This window comes from Fundulus heteroclitus, unplaced genomic scaffold (genome assembly GCF_011125445.2).
Source record: "Fundulus heteroclitus isolate FHET01 unplaced genomic scaffold, MU-UCD_Fhet_4.1 scaffold_209, whole genome shotgun sequence".
Taxonomy (NCBI): Eukaryota; Metazoa; Chordata; class Actinopteri; order Cyprinodontiformes; family Fundulidae; genus Fundulus; species Fundulus heteroclitus.
The window spans coordinates 201,538-225,129 of record NW_023396621.1 but is presented as its reverse complement, the minus strand read 5'-3'; the positions used below and the strand labels follow the sequence as shown (position 1 = coordinate 225,129).

Genomic DNA, 23,592 nt, shown 5'->3' with positions numbered 1-23,592 from the left:
CCAAGGCGCCCGCCAACGAAGTGGAGGAGGGCAGGACGTGGGGGGATGGGCTCCGCACCTAGCGGAGACTTGAGATGTTCTTGGGAGAGGGAGCGGACCACACCCATACCTGGAAAAAAAAATAAAAAAAAATGGAAAACTCATTCACACCATCCCTCCCTTGTGCCCCACTCACATCACACAGAAAAAAAAAAAAACGCTGTACACACATTCCCACATAACACTCACATCCAATACTGACCAAAGGGGGGGGGGGGGTCACCCCAAATCGGCTATACGACTGCTTGTAGTTGCTCTAAAAATAAACTTCCCAAAAGTTACTGTTGTTTGTGTGCATTGATGTCTCTAACATTAGTGTTGACCTGAGACCTTAAAGTCAGTATCTGACACTGACTGCAACAGACTTAAGCGTAAAACTTTAGAACACGATAATATTAACTTTCATGCACTGTTAAAATCTGTGGTCAAGTCCAGCTTTTTTAAAGTCGGGCAGCTGACTAAAAATGTTAATCTATTTTTAATTACAACTTACTAACTTACTGCACTGCACTTTACTCTGGGCTTGATAAAACTCTAGTGGCTTGCAGCTGTATATATATATATATATATATATATATATATATATATATATATATATATATATATATATATATATATATTAGTGCTGTCAAACGATTAAAAAATTTAATCGCAATTAATCGCATAATGTCGATAGTTAACTCGAGATTAATCGCAATTAATCGCATATTTTATCCTTTTATTTCTGAAAGTGTAATAGCCTGTTTGGGCATTTTAATGTGCAATTTTGCAATAAATGACACTAATAAAATACATGCTTGTACAAAACATATTTTTATGTTATTTTTCAAGCACTTTTCAGAATTGGAATGAAAACATCCTGGTGCCAAATGTTAAACTCTGGACTATAATGGCTAAATGACTAATCATGACGCCCTGATGTTTACACCATGTGTAAACAAATGTGTAAATAAATACCTGTTTTCATGCCGATATATTTTTTTTGCCTCTTAAACAAAGCTAGACATGGTATTATGCATAAACATATAAATTAATAAAAATTGTTCATTTCAATAAAGTCATAAGTTTTGTTCATTTCTTCACTCTCTCTCTCACACACATCTAATTCTGAGCTTTCACACCAACAACAATACAGGTCATTCCAGTCTTACACTTTGCTTGCAACTGTGCAGGAGCTTAATACCCTGAATGAGACTGTTTAGCAACTGTTTAGTAACTCCAGGTCCTTCGTTTGGCAACGTGATTCAGCCTTAGTTTGTCAAATACAGAGAAAACCAATTAATAAGCATTAAAGTACAGTTTATGGGTTGGATTTCTGCAATGTTATCAGCATGTTAAAAACTCATCTTCAGAACCAATGTCTGATAAAATGGTGATCTGCACCAAGTAATCTACTTTCAGCAGTTATCACCGGTTATTGCACCGTAAACTGCAGAAAATACGTGCAGAGTTGCTCTGTCTGCCTTTACTACCGTCGGCTCCTATGGCGGAGGGATAGTTCAGCTGGATACAAAGTGTCTAGTGCAGGCAGGTCTCTTAATAACCGTTGTTTCGTCACTTATTTTAGAGCCCAAATAAGCGATTTCACTTTCAGAAACGTGCCCAAAAAAACCCGCAACCCGTGACTCATGAAATTTAGAAGCGCTTTTAGAAAAAAGAAGCCCAAAGTCGCATGTGTCCGAGGGTAAAAGAAACCCTTCGGGGCGGGTGTGTTTTGCTACAGTTTTCTAGCACTCTTGAAACTACGGAAAGCGCCGAGGGTAAAAGAAACACAGTCCGGAGAGCGCGGCGGGGGAAAAACATTAGGGAACAGTGTGTGTGTTTTAACGCGCGGCGACAAAAAAATTGTCGGCGTTAAAATGGGTTTGCGTTAACGCCGTTAATAACGCATTTAACTGACAGCACTAATATATATATATATATATATATATATATATATACATAGACAGACAGACAGACAGACAGACAGACAGACAGACAGACAGACAGATAGATAGATGAAGGAGGACGGCAGGAGAAAATCCAGACCACTGATGTTAGGACACGAAAGCTGCTCACCATGCATGGTGGAATCCACCCGAAATTCTGTATCCACATGCTATACACTAAGTGCAAAGAAGGAGGCAGTGATCTAGTGAGCATCAGAGCCACCAATGAAGATAAAACAGCTCGAGGCTCCAAGAATATATCAGAAAGATGGCCAGAGGGGATGAAACGCTCAGTAAATGTCTCAGACAATGGAAGCTGGAAGAGAAGGAACTGAAGAAACCATTGTGGGAGGTAAAACGCTGCATGGGCTGTACCACTGAGAGATAGCTGAAGTGGCTGATATGACCAAATACTATCAATGGCTAGAGAGGGCTGGACTGAAGGACAGCACTAAAACACTGATCATGTCAGCACAGGAGCAGGGATTGAGTACCAGAGCAATAGAGGCCCAGATCTACCATACCAGGCAAGATCCCTGGTGCCGGATATGCAAAGAGGCCCTAGAATATGGGGCCAAAATAGTAGCTTTAACATTTGCAAATGTGTGTGGAGAGTTGTGTGTCTGTATCTCGATTTGTGTGTGTGCAGTGGGATTTGCAAACGTGTAAATAAATCTGTAAATGTGTGAGGAGATTTGTGTGTCTGTACAACAATCTGCAAATGTGTAAAACTACTTGTGTGTAATCCGTTTTGCAAATGTGTAAAAAATCCACAAAGCTGTATTCAGATCTGCAAATGTGTACAGAGATTTGCAAATGTGTAAAAAATCCACAAATCTGTATTCAGATCTGCAAATGTGTACTGAGATTCGCAAATGTGTAGATCAATCTGTAAATGTGTGAGGAGATTTGTGTGTCTGTACAACAATCTGCAAATGTGTAAAACTACTTGTGTGTAATCCGTTTTGCAAATGTGTAAAAAATCCACAAAGCTGTATTCAGATCTGCAAATGTGTACTGAGATTCGCAAATGTGTAGATCAATCTGTAAGCACACACAGAGACACTTGTGTCTGAAGTATTTTCGCTTCAAGACCCAGAAATACAGACAAATCATTGGTTACAAGTCAAGCGGTTTTTCGGTTGGCTCTCTTTACACACGTGATTTTTGCTACTCTTCTGCCACGTGAGATGCACAAATGCGTGGAAGGATTTGTATGCGTATCTTTTCGATTTGTGACCCCTTGCGCAGGCTCACAGGCTGCCAGGCTGCCCTGAGCGCAGGCTCACAGGCTGTGTCTTCCGGCTGCGGGAGGTCACGTGACTTTCAAGGATTGAACCAAAGCGTTTTGCTACCAGACGGCTGACAAGGCAACTTGTTATAACTATATAACTTTCTCCCTCTAACGGCAAAAGTTTATTGTTTTAATGAGAGACTTATTTTGCTAAAACGACATAAATCTTCTCATAACAACGCAACATAACCCTGCATCAGCTCGCGGGATATTTGAGTGTCATGGAGAAGAGGAGAGACGGAGGGGCGCCTTTTATTTCTTTTTAAGAAGTCATCATTTGTCGGAGGAATGTATTTCTGCACTGAGGAGTGACAAGGTAAGTCATGCATATACAAGTCCTCTACTTGAATTTTGATCAATTCGGCAGTTATATATATTTAACAACTATGCTTTGGAAACACTTGCTTCACTGTAGTACAGTCTCTGGCTCTGTTTACACGGTGAAAACAGGTTTGCGTTGCCTTGGTACTCTTCATTTACACACTACAAGGTTTAACTGTTGCTTAGGGGGGGCTTTCAGCTATAGCTGTGGGTTTATTCACAACAGTTTGCAGCCGAAACAGTCCTCCGCCAGCCGCTGTTTTCTTCTTCTGGGCAATTTGATGCGGAGCTTCAAAAATCACAGTGCTACTAGTGGTGCGGCATGGGAATTACACCGTTTAAGTACTCTGTAAACAGCGCCTGTGACTGCAAATGTTCTTCATGGATGTTAATGAGATAGAGATAAAGATAAGCAGCTTATTTTTTAAAAAAAACATGTCATCCATTTAATCATAAATTCTGATGTAAAGATTAATAATCATGTGCTTAAAATAGTCTTTTTATTTTTTTCGGTTTTTATATTAACCATAATTTCATTGTGCTTGTAGACTGATATATCAGGTATAGCAAGCATGGATGAGAGCTTGGCTATCTATATTCCCACCTATGCTGAAAGAATTGCCACCCAGAGATTTTGCTCCGAGTTCCAAGGAAAAGGTGAAAGAGATGTCCTTCAACAGACATCGCTTGAAAAACTCTTTACATGCAAATCTTCATGGAAAAAGTCCAATTTGATCTAAAATGTTTTTGGTTTCAGGTAATATCACTATGTAATATATTTAAAAAGAAAGCTTACCATTTGACTCAAAATGTGTTTTTAATATGTTTTCTTGAACATATGGAAGTGAGCCACAATAGAGTCAGTTAGCTGATATAGAGATAGAGAGCAAAAATACTGATTAAAAAGATTACTCCAACAACATTGTGAAATACAAGTTTTTGAAGTGAAATTATTTCTGTTGCTATTAAGCTTCTTTAAGGTAAACATTTTTGAAGCATGTGTTTAAACTGTACTTATTTTTCTTTTCTTTCCATAGGGCATTGTATTTCTTTTATATTCTTCAAAGTTGATGTAAAATGGATAAATGCTTTGAGCACAATAGTGCCCAGATTTCTAATGACTTTTGTCATATGTAAAAGGATTTTCTCATGTTCAATTTTGAGATCCATGTATTCATCTTTTTAATACTCATAGATCATGTTCTAGTTAGGTCATTATCTGGAGGTAGAGAACTTCCTTTCAAAAGGATCTTTCAGAGAACTTGTTAAAGGTATTTTTAATGTATGTTCTTCTGTGAGTTGATGTAACATTGCAATATAATGTTATGTTTCTAAGGAAAGAATGAGTTGGTTTGATCACAAACCATTGCATCTCATTTTGTAATGGGTTTTTACCAAAGATTCATTAAAAGTTTTCATATTGAACATAAGCATAGGCACTTTATTTTTCATCTCATTTGACCATATCATCATTTTCAAACAGTACATAACTTGGGTCTCAGTGTTCAGTAACAGAGAACTATAAGAGTCTTGCTGTTATAAATATTAAAACTATGTCTTCATTATAAGGAGCAGTGGTGGGGTTTACAGAATATGTCATTTAAACATTTTGTCCTACATGACAGATTACAAGACAAATGTGAAGTTAAATTTCTTGTTATTGTCCTAATATATTTAGTAGTGTATATGTGCTGTCACACACAACAAGAATCACACAAAATATAAAACCTGTTACCAAAATTCAAAAAATTATGTACATCATGATGAAACATTTAAGTACATGGGAGTCAGTGAAAACAGAGGTCTGTTTTTTATTCCTCCATCTGTATTTCTTTGAATGCTTTTCCTTTATTGGTTGTGGGGTCTGCAGCTGCCTAATTCTGACTGTCGGAAAGTGACAGGTTCATTCTGGACAGGCTCACAAGGTCATTTGCTCCACAAACTCTTTTTTACAAGAAAATGTCACACGTGTCACAGGTTTGTGTGCATACAAGCTCTTAAAAATAAGCATAACTCAATTGTTTCATCATGTGTGGACGGTGCATTAAGAAAGTTTTCCGTCATCAGAAGGTATGATAGTTTGAACTGTCTCATCACATGTGAATGGTCCTCTGAAGACGTTGGACTGTGCAAGTTTCTGCCGCTTGCTCAGAAACCTGTTTGAGATGATCTTGTTCACCAAAAAGCCATGGAAGGGTTCACAGGTGTCAAAGTCCAGTCCTCGAGGGCCGGTGTCCTGCAACTTTTAGATATGTCCCTGGTCCGACATGCCTGAGTCAAATAATCAGGTAATTAGCAGGACTCTGAAGAACCTGACTGCATACTGAGGAGCTAATTGTGCCATTTGATTCAGGTGTGTGGGACCAAGGAAACCTCTAAAAGTTTCAGGACACGCCCTCGAGGACTGGAGCTTGACACCCCAGGTATACATCATGTAGGGCCGGCCACCTGGAGCAATTGCATCTCTAATCTTACAAATGATGTTCCATAAGTGAACCACTTTTTAGAGTTGTTCCTGAAAGACAAGAAAATAAACAAGTTCCTAAAGTACATACTCCATATTTAAAAGCATGTATCATATAGTATTTATCTTTTACATTCAAACATACCTCAGTGATATTTAAACAGGTGAGCAGAATTGGCTGCTTATCCAAGAAGTCACCAGTAAAGCAATCTGTATTCTTCAGCTTTTGAAAAAGGTTCATCCAGTACTGTGCACAACGTTTCCTTAAGAAATCCCAACAGTTGTTGATGTGCTGGCTGTGGGTGCTGGATCCCACAATGAAGTGGTTTTCAGGATAGCTGTCATCAAGACGCAAAAATCTTTGAATGTCTTTCATTGTACCATTCTCTGTCTCCATGTCTATAGACCAGTTCACTGCTATTGTTTTCTTCCGGGTTTTTCGCGCATGCGCGCCGGACTGGTAGGCAAAAGGCGAACACAATGGCGGACGCAAACAGAGAAACTGACGAGTTCTCCGCGTATTTTTCTTCTTTAGATAACGTATCACAAGATCGTTTTAAGAGTAAGTTGATAGTTGATGGTATCAGATTGCCAGATCCACACAGCAAAAGCCTGAAGGGACGGAGCGAGTCTATGAAATGCTGGCCAAGTGTTCCGTACCGCGACATATACAGCTGCCTTATAAACACGCAGGCCAGTACACACGAGAGAGCATGGAAGCATGAAACCACTGGACGGCTACAATTATTTTATATCGGGAAATAGGCTCCAGCAACGCCCGCGACGCCATGAGGGATTAAGAGGGTCAGAAAATGAATGGATGGATGGATGTTCAGACATGTTTGTGTAGCAGCAGAAAGCGGCGTGGGACACAGACCGCGTCTCAGGAGGCCCGGTAGGTTAAAAAAAACCAATTGTTCACTACGGATTATTTTGGTGTTTTTGTCTTATTAAAATGGGTGGGGGTGTCGGCGACATTGCAACGTAAACACAGACGTACTAGCGCCCGTGAACAGGGGCGTAATGGAGCAGCGGCTGCTGTCTGCTGCTGCTGCTGCAGCAGCCGCTTCTCCGGCCTGTGTAGCGATCGCCACCTCCCCTCCGCCGCTATTTAAGTAGAACAATGAATAGAGCAGAAGTAAGTTGTATTTACCGGAGATGAAGTGTAGACTGCAAATTCTGTCGTGGTATGATGGCTCCCCCAGTCAATTGGGAGTGTCTGCCTGCGCTCTTTTAATTGAAAATATCCATTTCTTTCTTCGTCCTTCCTCCTTCGGTAAACGACAGAAACGTACATCCAACGATTTGGAATGCCTCTCTGTGCAACCGGGAGCACAACAAGTCGTAGGCATTGTCTAGATTCCAAAAATAAACTAACTAAAAGTACGCTCTAAATCACCCGTTTTGTCATGTAGTAGACAAGAACAGTTCTGTTTTTGCCTACCAGCGGGACCCGGATGTAGCGCTGACGTCACGCATGAACTACCCTATATGAATTCTGGCTGTGGTACCCCCCCTGTTACTGCTGGAACAAAATATCCAGCAGTAACGTTTGGACAGCACCATCCATGTATTCAGCTTTAGAGATGCCAACCTGTAAACACAGCAGACAATTTGTTAGTGTTTTTTCAAGTTTTTTATTTTAAACAAAAGGTAAAAATAACATAATTTATTCTTTCTAAAAATTGAGCACGTTACTTATGCTAAATGTGAGAAGCTAAATATTTCAAATTCAAAATTTTTAAGTATTTAAATTTTCAATGTCAGATCAAATGCACAGGCATTCTAAGATGTAAAAGAGAACATTGATTTTCTGGCTGTATTTTTAATGTAGCTATCTTAATCCTGGTCCTCCTACCTTAATGTTTTTGTTTATGGGAATTTTAAAAAGTACTTTTACAGAATTCCCATCAGAAGGAGAATAGCTGCTGTTTAAAATTATGATTTAAGGTTAGACTGGATCAACGTTAAAATTGCTTAAACCTAGACTGCAATGGAACAATGTGGTTGATTAAGATTTGTTTTCTTTTCTGAGTAAGTTTAAAGACATCAGAAAAAACAAATGGAACAACAAATAAACTGAGAATAGTCGTGCCTTGCTGGCAGGTGCTTTTATTGATAAATTCTGATATGAACTTTTGAATTTGCAGCAATGATAATTGATTATCAGTTTTTGCTTTTCCCCTTATTAAAGCATGTCAGTAGTTGACTGGGTTTATTAATGAAGTTCATATAAAAAGTTGTCCTTCACTGGCTTGTGAATTGTCCCATTAGAAAGCTCTGTATTCATATCTTTGTTTTGACACAATAAAATATGGATAAATGTAGCTTTAACTAGCCTCACTTTCATTGTGTAGAATACACTTACTTTTAATTAGCCTTACAAGTGTTGAATTAAAATTTAATAATATTTAATTAAAATACATAAAGGCATAGGTACATTTGCAGTCACAGACGAGTACTTAAACAGTGTAATTCCCATGCCGCACCACTAGTAGCACTGTGATTTTTGAAGCTCCGCATCAAATTGCCCAGAAGAAGAAAACAGCGGCTGGCGGAGGACTGTTTTGTATAAACCCAAACTGTTGTGAATAAACCCACAGCTATAGCTGAAAGCCCCCACTAAGCAACAGTTAAACCTTGTAGTGTGTAAATGGAGAGTACCAAGGCAACGCAAACCTGTTTTCACCGTGTAAACAGAGCCAGAGACGGTACTACAGTGAAGCAAGTGTTTCCAAAGCATAGTCGTTAAATATAAATAACTGCCGAATTGATCAAAATTCAAGTAGAGGACTTGTATATGCATGACTTACCTTGTCACTCCTCAGTGCAGAAATACATTCCTCCGACAAATGATGACTTCTTAAAAAGAAATAAAAGGCGCCCCTCCGTCTCTCCTCTTCTCCATGACACTCAAATATCCTGCAAGCTGATGCAGGGTTATGTTGCGTTGTTATTAGAAGAAAAATTATGTTGTTTTAGCAAGATAAGTCTCTCATTAAAACAAGAAACTTTTGCTGTTAAGAGGGAGAAAGTTATATAGTTATAACAAGTTGCCTTGTCAGCCGTCTGGTATCAAAACGCTTTGGTTCTATCCTTGAAAGGCACGTGACCTCCCACAGCCGGAAGACACAGCCTGTGAGCCTGTGAGCCTGCGCAAGGGGACACAAATCAAAAAGATACGCATACAAATCCTTCCACGCATTTGTGCATCTCACGTGGCAGAAGAGTAGCAAAAATCACGTGTGTAAAGAGAGCCAACCGAAAAACCGCTTGACTTGTAACCAATGATTTGTCTGTATTTCTGGGTCTTGAAGCGAAAATACTTCAGACACAAGTGTCTCTGTGTGTGCTTACAGATTGATCTACACATTTGCGAATCTCAGTACACATTTGCAGATCTGAATACAGCTTTGTGGATTTTTTACACATTTGCAAAACGGATTACACACAAGTAGTTTTACACATTTGCAGATTGTTGTACAGACACACAAATCTCCTCACACATTTACAGATTGATCTACACATTTGCGAATCTCAGTACACATTTGCAGCTATGAATACAGATTTGTGGATTTTTTACACATTTGCAAATCTCTGTACACATTTGCAGATCTGAATACAGCTTTGTGGATTTTTTACACATTTGCAAAACGGATTACACACAAGTAGTTTTACACATTTGCAGATTGTTGTACAGACACACAAATCTCCTCACACATTTACAGATTTATTTACACGTTTGCAAATCCCACTGCACACACACAAATCGAGATACAGACACACAACTCTCCACACACATTTGCAAATGTTAAAGCTACTATTTTGGCCCCAAAAACCATACAACATCTCACAGCAGGGTGTAACATACTAGCAGGGAAGGAATTCATGGAATGCCATAACCAAGTTGCTGGCATAGTGTACAGAAACATCTGTTCAGAATACCAACTGGAGACTCCCAGGTCAAAATGTATCTACCACATAAGTAAATGTATGCAAACTTCTGAAGAAGCAGTAAAAAATGTCATAAAAAATTCACCAGACATAAATAATTGAAATTTAATTTAATGTCAGACATCCATCCGTTTTCTGGACTGGTTATCTGTGCAAGAAAGCATGGTGATGGTGCCTATTTCCAGCAGTCTTTGGACAAAAGGCAAAGTACAGCTTGAACAGGCTTATTGCTGGGCAAAACAAAACAAAAAACAAAAAGACCCTGGCCAGGAAATAAACTCAGGAACTTTTTGCCACAAGATAGCTGTGCTAAAATCTGCTCTACTATGTACCCTAATAATGTCAGCTAGGATCGGTTACTATCTGCTTTCAACTAAAGAGATTCAAGTTTTTAAAGCATAAAAAAATATTTCAGCAATCATTTTAGTCTTTCATGTCAAACTGTAAAGCCTGAAACCACCCACATGTTGGATAGAGACTGAAAATATTCTTAAATGTTATCAGAATTGAAAAACCAAAAACAGAAAAAACCTGGAATGTACTTTAGAATGAAGTGATTCATGTTAATTTGTGAAAAACATTTAGAAAAAGTTTGACAGAGTCAAAATTCATAACAAAAGTTTGGGGAGCTTCAGATGAAAAGTTATATCTTTAGCTTTTATTTACCTTAGGGGTTGATAATATTTAAAATTAAAATGAACCAGTAATTTTTTACTAAAACTGTTTGTATAACGATCTGTTTAATTTCTATAATTTTTCCTAGTTAAAGAAGAAAATTCCCTCCACTGTGGCCCAGATCAATTCCAATGTGACCCAATTACATGTGACAAAGCCTCCCAAGCCTACCAGAGTGTGCTCCTTCCATTCAGTATCACAAGAATATAGTCTTGAGTTAGATATGCTGAAGGAATCCATTGCTTGGCCTGAAACACCACCTCTATTGTCAAATTTTTCTCTGAATGACACCAGTGATCCAGCACATAGTACTTTCACCATTCTCCAACGGAACAGAGGAAGACAATTGCATGTAGGGGATCAACTGGAGGTATTGATAAAAATCTCTGACTTCTGGGGTCGCCCCAAGAATTCTGGTGGAGACGTCTTATTTGCCCGGCTGCACAATCCTGCTTTTCATGCAGGTGTGGTGGGTAAAGTGTTTGATCATCGCAATGGTTCCTACACCGCTGTATTCACTTTACTCTGGGAAGGAAGTGCACAAGTTGAGGTAATATTAAAACTTTACAGTCAACTACAGTTGTAATTTGTGGCATATAATGTGTTCTCTGTAACTGCTGTAAGCTGCATACACCTATGGTTTCCCCACAGTACATGCATTAAGAAAATTTGAATAATGAATATGTCCTTTTTTCAGCTTTGTTTAATGAAAAATATGAGACATTTGTTTCCATTTTTTCATAAAATATATGCTGTATTATTAAATAAGCAAATCTGGTAGAGATTTTTTAACAATAACAAAGGCTGCACAGGTTACATATGTGTGTGTGTGCTCCAAACTACTTTGTTAAACCACCTTTTTATTCAGTTCTAATGTTTAGTCATCTCTCCTTTACACTTGCTATAAGTTAAAGAGAATTTAATGAATAGAACCTGTGAATAGTTCAGTTAGTAGTTCAACATTTTGGCTTTTTGAATCATTTTGCTAACATCACTATTGCTAGGAGATTAGAAGAAATATCAGAATTCTGCACAGTGAAGTCAGTCAATATTTTGAGAAAAGAAGGAAAAACTTATATTATAGAAACCAAATGTTTCTTCAAAGTTAATAGAAAGTAGTTGAAAACTGTTCATATAGGCTGCCAAGAGTCTCACAGTGACAGTAAATGAGCTGCACAAATTTCTGCCAACTATCACATGTGAAAACAGTATTCTGTTAAATTGGGTTTCATCTGACTATCCGTAATTACATTCCAGATATATAAAAATGCATTTTGACTAGACAAAACTACATTTTTACTATCCAGAATGGTAATTTAAGATATCTGTATTTACATTCTGATTAGAAAGAATAGTAATTCAAGATATCTTCAATTACATTTTGACTAGTCAAAATTCCTTTCAAGATATCTCAAATTACGTCACCGGATTCATCATTGAAAGGGTCACACATCCGTAATTATAATTTAAGATATCTTGAACGTAATTATGACTACTCAGAATTACAATTTTAGATATCTGAAATAAGAGATTGTGTGTAAGCCCCTTTTTGGCTGTACTAAGCTGTCCAAACAATTGCCTGAACATTCAATGGCGCTGGCAGTTTTGGACAAAATTGTAAAAAGAAATGCCACAATATAGAAAGAGCTTTTCAGTATGGGATATACGGAGAGCACAAAAGTCGTGTACTTGAAGAATGCTTAAGAAATTTGCAAAGAATTTCTGATTTACTTTCTGCCGACACACACAATGCACTGAAAAATGGCTTAGGGGAGCTGAAAGCGCTACTATCAACCCATGTCCAAGCTGTAAATAAGGAATATTCCACAGCCCGGGCCAGTTCAGGTAATAACCAGATGTAGTTTTTATACTGTGGTAAAGCTATCTGCCTCTTCAGAAATTATAGTAAAGCCAGCTAGCTCTTGATTTTGACATGCTAGACGGCACAAGGCATTACAGCACCCTCCTTTAGCTTCTCTGAAAATAAAAGCGCACATTTTCACATATGGCAAGCCATTTTATAATTCAAGATATCAGTAATGTAATTTTGACTAGTCAGAATGTCAATTTAAGATATCTTTAATGGAAAAGCTGAATAATTCAAGATATTTCTAATTCATTTAGAGATATCTTAAAAGGAATTTTGACTTGTCAAAATTACAATTCAAGATATCTTTAGTTTTGCCTAGTCATTATTTGCTTTGAAGATATCTATAATTTAGTTTTCACTAGTCAAAACTGGCCCTGCGACAGACTGGCGACCTGTCTAGGGTGTACCCCGCCTCGAGCCCAGTGAATGCTGGAGATAGGCACCAGCAACGCCTGCGACCCCATGAGGGATTAAGCGGGTTGGAAAATGGATGGATGGATAGTTAAAACTGCATATCTCCCATCCAAAAATACATTTAAGATATTTTTAATTATGGTGGCATCTGAGATATCTTTAATTAGAATTATGACTAGTCAAAACTAAAACCGAGATATGTTGAATTTACTTTATGACTAGTCGTAATTTAATTGTAGATATCTGAAATGTGTATTTCAGATAGTCAGTAATTCATTGTAGATATCTTGAATTGACGTCTCCATACAACTCAATGGTAAATCTGACATCATTTCAACTAGTCAGAATGTAATTAGAGATATCTCGAATAGGTATTTTGACTAGTCAAAATATATTTAGAGATATCTTAAATCGCTAAAACGTCTAGTCATAAAACAATTTGAGATATCTGGAATGTAAGGGCAGTACAGCCGAATTTATGTTAATTCGGCTTGCCATATACCTGGATTCTCCATATGTCTGAACTGAGAAACAGACAGGTTATGTTTCTGGACAGTTTAAGTTTTTGTCATTAATAGTGGTGGTTGAACAGGACTGGTGCTAGACGGGGCTAGTGCCTATCTTCAGCAATCATTGGGTGAGATTCAGGGTACAAACTAAATAGGTGGACATTTCATGACAGGGCAACACAGACCCACAACCATTCCAGAACACACTCATACCTAAGGTCAAGAATAGCTAATTCATACATTGGTCGTTGTTGTTTTTTTGGACTGTAACAGGATGCCAGAGTAGCGTGAGAAAACTTAAAGGTGCATGGGATGAACATGCAAACTCCAAAGTTCAAAGTTCGCTGCAAGGCTAGTGAGACTCCTGTTTGCTTATCATCATGGAGTTGGAGTTAAACATACATCTGCTTCAACAAACCTGTTATCTGAACAAAGCATCTTGTCTTTTGATTATTTCAGTCCATTTAACACATTTAACACAGTCTCAAGTGGAGGCCTCAATAATTACCTGGATCAAAGAATACCTGACAAACAGACCACAGTTTTTGAGAGTTAAGGGTGTTATGTCTAACCAGGTAGTCAGCAGCACAGAAGCACAACTAGGGACTGTACTCTGAGCATTCCTTTTCACCCTGTATACATCAGTCTCCTAGAACAAGACAGTTATCTGAGAAACACTCAAATGTTTCAGAGATGGACAAGAAACTGAGTACAAAGAGTTGAGTGACCGTTTTAACTTCCAGGCCACATTTCTGTTACATACGTTTGATACACAACAGTAGAAATCATCTAAAGAAGACAAGGTCTTTAGTGAAACATAGTGGTGGCATCAATATTCTCCTGTTAGTTTTCCTTAGATAAAAGAAAGGTTTTTATCCAAGGTGGATAAAGGTAGGAATACATTCAGACAGCTGTTGAATTTGGCTAGGAAACTTCAGCTGTCTTCTCGAAAGCTAAAAAAATTGAAGAGGGATGTCAGCATCAAAGTTAGTCAGCTCAAAAATCAATTTTAATGAAATATAGGCTTCAGTGGGGGAAAATTTAAGTTTTGGAGGGGCCTAGACAGAGCCCAGAACTAAATCTAAGAAAAGCTGTGGAAAGGCCTTAAAAGGATTGTTGACAAGAGATGTCCTCACAATGTGAGAGATTTAGAGAACCTTTGCAATGTAGAAAAAAAATAATTGTGGATGTTAATACATGCCAAAGATGAGATAATCCTAAAACTGAATGAAAATGTGCTTTAACAAAGAAATTTTGCAGCTTTTCTTGTTTTTTTTTTAATGTACAGAATAATTATCAGTATACAATTCAATTCAATTCAATTCAATTCAATTTTATTTATATAGCGCCAAATCATGAAACATGTCATCTCAAGGCACTTTACAAAGTCAAGTTCAATCATATTATACAGATTGGGTCAGATTGGGTCAGAAGAAAATAATTTTAGATAATTTATCATTCTCACATTTTTTTCCAACTACAGCCTGACATTTTAACAAGGTTGTGTACATCTTTGAGAAACGCTGCAATAGGAGCACATTTATCATATTAACATGACTTAATCACAATACACTTATGGCAAATACCAGATCACATTTAACATGGCTTTTCTTGTAAATGTTATTTTTCTAAAAGGTTACCCTGGTTCATCCCAGTGAGGCAGTCACAGTCCTGGAAAAACTGAACCTGGACCAACCTGACAGAATTTATTTTGAAAGCATGTTTCGTTCAGGCACGGTCTCTGAAAGGACTACATGTAATGTATGTCTAAACGCTCCCAAGCAGAAGTTGTGTAACTACACAGATCCCTACACAGGTGAACCCTGGTTCTGCTACAAGCCAAAGAAATTGAACTGTGACTCCAGGATCACGCATGCCAGAGGAGGTTTCAAAAAAAAACTGAAACTAATGGAAGAAAAGCTCTTTCAAAGGTAAATTTAATGGTAATTTATATTAACAGCACAAGCAAACAATACTGCATAATGTGATGAAAATATGTCAAATTGCCAGGTGTTGTAGTGATGTTACAGAGCCTAAAGCAAATCCCATGTTTTTTAAAATGCACATGCTGGACATTTAAAACTTAAAATGAGATGGAAGAAAACATAAGCGAACAGATCCACCTGAAATGAAGCCCTAGTAAAACACATACATTTAAATTGTGGTACTTGTACAACATTTCTGCCTGAAGCATAGTTGCAAATCTTCGTGGAAGGAAATGAAAGGTTTTGGAAGACAGAATGAACTGTTTGATGCACCACGGGTGTGAGCTGATTGTTAATGTGCTATGGGTCCTGAGTACAGTACTGTGTAAAGTATTCAACCCCTAAGGATATTTCATATTTTGTTGCCTAACAGGGAATTCAAATGGATTGTTTTAGATTTTGCACCATTTGATTGGCGTACTTATTTTTATTGTAAAGCAGACAACAAATTGGACAAAATAACATCCCCTCTAAACTCAGTGCTTTGTAGGGACACTTTTAAAGCCAATTACTGCTGCCAATCACTTTAGCTGTGTTTCTATGAGTTTACCTCTTATCGCCACAGGGATTATTACCCATTCCTTATGACACAATTCAATTAAATTTTATTTATATAGCGCCAATTCATGAAACATGTCATCTCGAGGCACTTTACAAAGTCAAAATCAATCATATTATACAGATTGGTCAAAGATTTCCTATATAAGGGAACCAGTTGATTGCTTCAAAGTCCCGACAAGCAGCATTCACTCCTGGAGAACCGTAGAGCTACAGGGAGAGTCGTTTCCATTGTCCATGGCTTTGCATCAATCCCTCATACTGAGCAAGCATGAAGCGACAGTGGAATGAGAGGAGCCTGATAGCTAAAGGATCTGCCTCCCATTCTACTTTTAGAGACTCTAGGAACCACCAGCAGTTCCTAACAGAGCTAAGTGCTCTGTTAGGAACATACGGGGTAATCAGAGCTCTGATATATGATGGAGCTTGATTATTAAGGGCTTTATACGTTAGAAGGAGAACTTTAAATTCTATTCTTGATTTAACAGGAAGCCAATGAAGGGAAGCTAAATTTGGAGAAATATGATCCCTCTGGTTGATTTTCATCAGAACTCTTGCTGCAGCATTTTGGATCAGCTGAAGACTTTGAACTGCATTTTGTGGACTTCCTGATAGTAAAGAATTACAATAGTCCAGCCTTGAAGTAACAAATGCATGGACTAGTTTTTCAGCATCACCCCTGGACAGAATGTTTCTAATTTTGGCGATATTCCTGAGGTGAAAAAAGGAAACTATGGAAACCTGTTTAATATGGGATTCAAATGACATGTCTTGGTAAAAAATAACACCAAGATTTTTTACTTTATTACCAGAGGCCAAGTTAATGCCACCCAGATTAAGTGATTGGTTAAGAAGTTTATTTTTTGAGGACTCTGGTCCAAAGATTACAACTTCTGTCTTGTCAGAATTTAAGTGCAGGAAATTTAATGTCATCCAGCTTTTGATGTCATCAAGACATTACTGCAGTCGAAGTAACTGATTGGATTCATCAGGATTTATGGATAAATATAGCTGAGTATCATCAGCATAACAGTGGAAATTAATCCCATGCTGTCTGATAATTTTGCCAATCGGAATTATATATATATATATATATATATATATATATATATATATATATATATATATATATATATATATATATATATATATTATAGTAAAGAGAATTGGTCCAAGGACTGAACCCTGTGGTACTCCACAGGTGACCCTAGAGTTTGAGGAAGATTTATTATTAACATGAACAAACTGGAATCTGTCCGACAGATGAGATTTAAACCAGCCTAATGCTTTCCCCTTAATCCCTACAGTATGCTCAAGTCTTTGTAGGAGAATATTGTGATCAACTGTGTCAAATACAGCACTGAGATCTAACAGGACAAGTATAGACACAAGTCCATTATCTGAGGCCATGAGAATGTCATTAGTGACCTTCATCAGAGCTGTTTCAGTGCTATGATGAGCTCTGAAGCCTGACTGAAACTCCTCAATTAGGTCATTACTTTGTAAATGTGTTGCAACAGCGAGAGCATGACTTTGCCACCTATATGCCCTTTGGTGGGTCACCACCAGGGGGTAATACAAGCAAGACTCAAATTTGCACTCCACCAGGCTAAGACTTGCTTTTGTGATAGTGTTTAAAGTTTGGCCTAAATCCAATGTTCCCGTTGGAAGCTGTGGTCATTTTCTGTTTGGTGGCGAAAGATTAATTAATACTTCCTGTTGTGCTATGAAAATGTCTTCGTAAATTCTTGTGCAATGTTGGTTAATGTTTCAAACAGAGAAATACTGTCAATGAGGAGTAAACAGCAACAATGACACTCACTTAGTGCTCAGTGGGCATTGCTAAAGTGATGTCATCAGCTGACAAAATCAACCTCTTGACCACTTGACCATCCATGGTCAAGTACACAAAATTTGAGGAGATACAGATACTGTGTCAAGGAGATACAGCCTTATAAGTGTCCTAAGGGGCGACATTGATCCAAATAGTGATGTAATCCAATGGAGCTTTTGGTAGGTTGAAAAAGATCATTCTTATCCAGTTTGAAGCAAATCGTGTCATGCGTGTGTGATTTAGAGCCAAACGTATACAAATGGCTTGCTATAGACGTACGCCCCTCAGCAACATCCACACTGTCCAGCCTATGTTCAGAACAGGATTCAGTATCAACATGTTTTGTTGGTTCAAACTTTTCTTGAAAGTTATGAGTAAATGTTTAAAATAAGGAAATCCAGCAGTGAAACTGGCAACTTCCTGTTTTAAGTGGGCAGGACTAAAGTGATGTAATCAAATGAGCACATGACTGTAGTGAGAACATATTATATGACTCACAGAAAGTTATCCATTTTAACCATCAGATCCAGGTCAAATGTTGATAACACAAATGTAGTCTTTATCAGTCCTTTGCCACCAAACAGGAAGTGACCGCAGCTTCCAAGCTTAACATTGGAATTTGCCCAAGTTTTGAAAATATCTCACTGGAGCACATTGAAGCCTGGTGGAGGGCAATATTGAGGCTTGCTCGTAGTAACCCCTGGTGACGTCCTGCAGAATGGCAGGCGAGTCATGAGGAGGCGTGTAGGCAGTGAAACTGTACTCCTGTGGTCCCGACACAAGCCGAAGTGGCGCTGAGCTGCAAAGGCTGAGCGGCACTTTTAATTTTCTTAAATTTTTTGAATACTTATCTTTAATTGCAGCTTGTAATGAACCAGTAGAAACCAGAGACCCCATAATTTAGCTGATAAAGAGTCAGTTGAATTGTGAAAAAAATTACTGTTTTAAGGTTAATTTAAAAAAAAACTGGTGTTGCTGGAACAGGAACTCACTGGAGCACACATTGGAACCACTGTAAGGAGAACAGCAAGGTTTGTGGCTGAAAACAACTGAGTAAAAATGATAGAGCACTGCATGAAAGTCACTAACCTTCTCAGATGCCAGGAGGTTGCACTGGCTCTGATGACTGATTTCAATGCCGATTGGGTGATCCAGATCACTGACTGACTGATCCACTTCACATTGTTAGTTTGCAGGGCAGAGGGGGACAAGGTAGACAGGACTTGGATCATACACATGAAGGCAGTCGTCCAAGGGTAGAGGTTTCCAGAAGGGCTTAGGCAAGGGGCACGTCTGGGATGTAGGGGAAAGAATCTGTAATGAGAGACACACTACGAGCAGAGGTTTCTAGACAGGGATAGAGACAGGAGACAGTTCTGACGCCCAAGCTTTGGGTCATCCATGAGGGGCAGAGGCAGGAGGTCTCTGCCCCTCTCTGTCTGGAATACAGAAGCCTACTGGAGACAGGGCAAGACAGGCAGGAGAAATCACAGTAACAAGACAGGTCAACATCAGGAAGACAATCAAGGAACACTGGGTGGTTTACTCACACGGTTGCTTTCAACAATCTGGCCATTATACACTGGGAGAGCCTGGAATATATAGTGCTCCTCTCGGGTGCAGCGGCTCCGCAAAATTGGAGCAGCTGCAGGTGTAACTGCTCAAATCTTGATTACCTATGCAGCACAGGGAGCAGGAGCAGTGAACGACATCACGGGGATGGTAGACAGGGTTTTCACATGCAGGAACAGAAAATATCATAACAGAACTGTGACAGTTTTTGGACAGAAACATGATATTCACTGAAAATCATTTAAAGAATTTAGGAAAGACATGGTGAGAGATTCCATTTGACATGACAGTGTTTAAAAATCATATTTGCTTTGATGTAGTGGTATCAACATGAAAACTTCCATTCAAGCAGCAGGACCTTCCAATATCACCATTTCACCAAAAGTAAAAGGTAAGATCCACATTCTACCACAGTTACTGTATTATGTTGGGTTGTGACATAACAAGCCCAAAATGAAACATTCTTCCCACTGTCGCTTCATGCTTGCTCAGTATGAGGGATTGCAGCAAAGCCATGTACAATGCAGATGACTCTTCCTGTGGCTCTACGGTTCCCCAGGAGTGAATGCTGCTTGTCGGGACTTTGATGCAATCAACTGGTTTCCTTATATAGGACATTTTTGACCAATCTGTATAATCTGACCCAATCTGTATAATATGATTGAACTTGATTTTGTAAAGTGCCTTGAGATGACATGTTTCATGATTTGGCGCTATATAAATAAAATTGAATTGAATTGAATTAAACCCCTGGTATCTGCCCCTGCCTAAACTGAATGTAGACACTGATAGTTCTGTGTGTGTGTGTGTGTGTGTGTGTGTGTGTGGGTGTGGGTGGGATCCCAGTTTTAAATGCACTCGAGAACAACATGCAACAACACTACATGTTGTCATGTCTGGCTCTATCGGGGCTCTGCTGGGGGTTGGCATGCTCTCCAGTCTCTAGTCTCAGGTCTCTGCTATGGCATAACTGGCTGCTGGGGCTTCTGCACTGTTGCTGCTGGGGAATTTCCTGAGGCTCTCCTATGCTCTTCTCTGAGATGGAGGATGTTTCTACCCCCATGCCGATCCTCCTTGGGCTCCTACGGTCTGGAGGCCCTTTCAGATGTGAGGGGCTCTGGTCTCCCTGGTGTCTGCCGCTTCGCCCTTGGGGGTGGGTTTTTGGCTTCTCACAACCACTTTTTTGAACTTTTTTTTTAATCAAGAAGGCAAACACACTCTCAAAACATCCACAGTTATTTGGATCCAGGTGCTTACAGAAACATTTCCATACAGACAAACCCAATAGTTAGCGTTGGCTGCCACTAAATACATTTTGTATTACACAATAATGTGTTTTTCTAGTGATATTTTGTTGGCTGAGGATATTATCTTGTATTTTTTTCACCTACTCTATTTTTGTCACCTTCTCTCCCTTTTAACATGTTGCATCACCCTCTTCCCTTCTTTTTCCTTTTTCCGTTCAGTTTCTGTGTCCATTGAATTTGAAATATTCCCAAAATAATGTCCAATAAAGTTTTTTGCACGAGTACAAAGCAGTAAAGCAGTAATGCTCCACTTGAAAGTAAATCTGTTGGGCTCTCTTTAGCAACCAGAAAGCAATTCTGAGTGCTCCATTGCCAGACAATGAAAGAGCCCAAAATTAGACATTTGTTTAATTGGATGTAATTTACGCTCCCACTTTAACAACTTCAGAAACTGAAATTGCGTGATGACTTGTATTTTTATTGTTTTATAACCTCTTTTCTTATCTTTCAGGGGAAAATAGTCAAAACATAAAGACTAGACCTGCTGGTTATTACTTCCAGGGTGTATGGCAGGCATTAGATGGGACCAGGGTTCTCCAGTTTAATACATCCATGGCAATTAGACAGTGTCTGAAAGGCAAGGTGCTCCACATGTATGGAGACTCCACCATCAGGCAGTGGTTTGAATATTTTACGGAATCAGTACCAGGTAGATGGCAAGCAGAAATGTATGCCAACAGTTTGTTTTGTCTGTGTACAAATTTTTTTCTCTCTTTCATATTTACAGGTCTAAAGAAGTTTGACCTGAAAAGTCCAAAGCAAACAGGACCCTTCCTAGCCTTGGATTATGCAAACAACATTTTAGTGACCTTCCAGTGCCATGGTCCTCCCATCCGTTTTGGCACCATGCCTGCTAGTCAGGTGCGTTATATTGCCAATGAATTGGACAAAGTAGTTGGAGGGACCAACACTGTTGTGGTTATTGGCATCTGGTCCCACTTCAGCACTTTCCCCATTGAAGTCTACATCCGACGTCTGCTGAGCATAAGGAGGGCAGTGGTGCATCTATTGACCAGAGCTCCAGGTACACTGGTCTTCATCAGGACCCCTAATCCCAAAGCATTGACACTTTATGAGACACTGACAAACAGTGACTGGTATTCACTACAGTGTGATAAGGTCCTCAGAGCAATATTCAAAAGGGTGAATGTTCAACTGGTGGATGCCTGGGAGATGACTGTAGCCCACCACCTCCCTCACAACCTCCACCCACAACCTCCTATTATAAGGAATATGATAAATGTCATCTTATCCCACACATGCCCCACTGCTGGCAGTTCTAAAGCAGCAACAAAATCTTAGAAATTGTTTTGACTGGATAAACAGGCAACTGTTGGTGAATAATTACACGGATTTAACAACTGAACCTCTACCAAAATAGACCGGTCAGCTATAATGTATCATGTTAAGAGTTCTGAGAGTCCATGTCAACTCTGATTAACCTTTTCTATAAGGCTTTGCTAACTGGAAGATAACACAGTATTTCAGAAAGCGATCATATCTTTAGTAAAATTTGGTGGTAGTAATCTGATGATCTGTTTCTGCTTTGCTGTATCAGTGTCTGACTTACAGTAATCAATGGAACTATGAATTCTGTTCTTCAGCTGAAAATCTTGGAGGCAAATGTTTAGCTTTCAATTCATGACCCTCAGTGTAAGACTATCTGTATTATACAACATTTATCCATAGTACACCAGCAAGTCCACATCTGAACTGCTAAAAATGTTTGGTATGGGCTTTCCAAAGATGGTTTTATTGAGGCCAGAAAAAAATGATTAAATTAATGTGGTATTTCCTTACACTCAAGATGTTAGTGGTGTATTTTAGAAGATCTTTTGACTTGCTTGATGTTGCTTGATGATTTTAACAGGTTCTGTTTAAATTATTTCTTTATTTTATTGGTCCATCACCTATCAGGACTAACTAGGGAGATTTACAAAATAAACTGTGGTTAAATGCATAGAATGCATGGATTCAGCAATCGGATAATTAATTAGGTTGGATTTCATTGTTTTTCCTCAATAAAATACATTATTTGCAAACAGATTTGTGAGTGATGATGAAATTGATGATCTCCAACATTTACGTATGAGAAAGCTGAAACAAAAAAACCTGTAAGAGACAAAAACCTTTCAACACAGTATTATTATACACATTGACTTAAAACTTTGAAATAGCTAATGAATAATGATGGCTCCATTCATGGAAACTTCTCTGGGGCCCCCAGAAATGATTGTGCAAAAGAAGAAGGCTGTGCATAATGGAAAATAGATTGAAAGCTCTGACAACAATCCTGAACAACACAGTAACAGCAATTTTAGTCAGAGGCTTCTTCAAGACAAAGTATTACACACAATACTGTACTGGGGTGGTGGCCGAGTGGTTAGAGCAGTGTGCTTGCACTCAGAGAAGGATACAAGTACCCGGTTCGATCCCCAGTGCTGGCACTCTGGGTCCCTGAGCAAGACCCTTAACCCCTGATTGCGCCGCACAGTGGCAGCCCACTGCTCCCCAAGGGGATAGGTTAAGATGCAGAAGTGAATTTCTCCATTGTGAGATCAATAAAGTTCAATTATTATTATTACTTCCTTACCACAGCTATGACCACGTAAGATAAGATGCTCTTTAGCAGCAATCGATAATGTCGATCACGATCATTCTGTTAGAGTGCCTGGAAAACTGGGTTGGCCTTTCTGGTACATTGGAGTGGTTTAAATCCTACTTAAAGGAAAGGAACTTTTTGTGTCAGTAGGTAACTACATCAGATATGACAAAAATCACATGTGCGGTTCCACAAGTGTCCATCCTGGGTACCCTCCTCTTCAATATCTACATGCTCCCTGTAGCTCAGATCATTAAAAACATCAG

At 38.8% G+C, this 23,592-nt stretch overlaps 1 protein-coding gene across 1 annotated transcript in view; it reads left to right on the top strand.

Moving 5' to 3' along the window:
* LOC118559042 (NXPE family member 3-like) overlaps positions 1-22,727 on the top strand; it is a 47,144-nt gene extending 24,417 nt beyond the window's left edge. The window contains exons 2-4 of the mRNA XM_036129733.1: positions 19,738-19,808; positions 21,176-21,373; positions 21,452-22,727. Coding sequence (XP_035985626.1) covers positions 19,748-19,808; positions 21,176-21,373; positions 21,452-22,026 — 834 coding nt within the window. The 5' untranslated portion in view covers positions 19,738-19,747 and the 3' untranslated portion in view covers positions 22,027-22,727. The remainder of the gene's footprint in view (positions 1-19,737; positions 19,809-21,175; positions 21,374-21,451) is intronic.
* Positions 22,728-23,592: the final 865 nt, after the last annotated feature.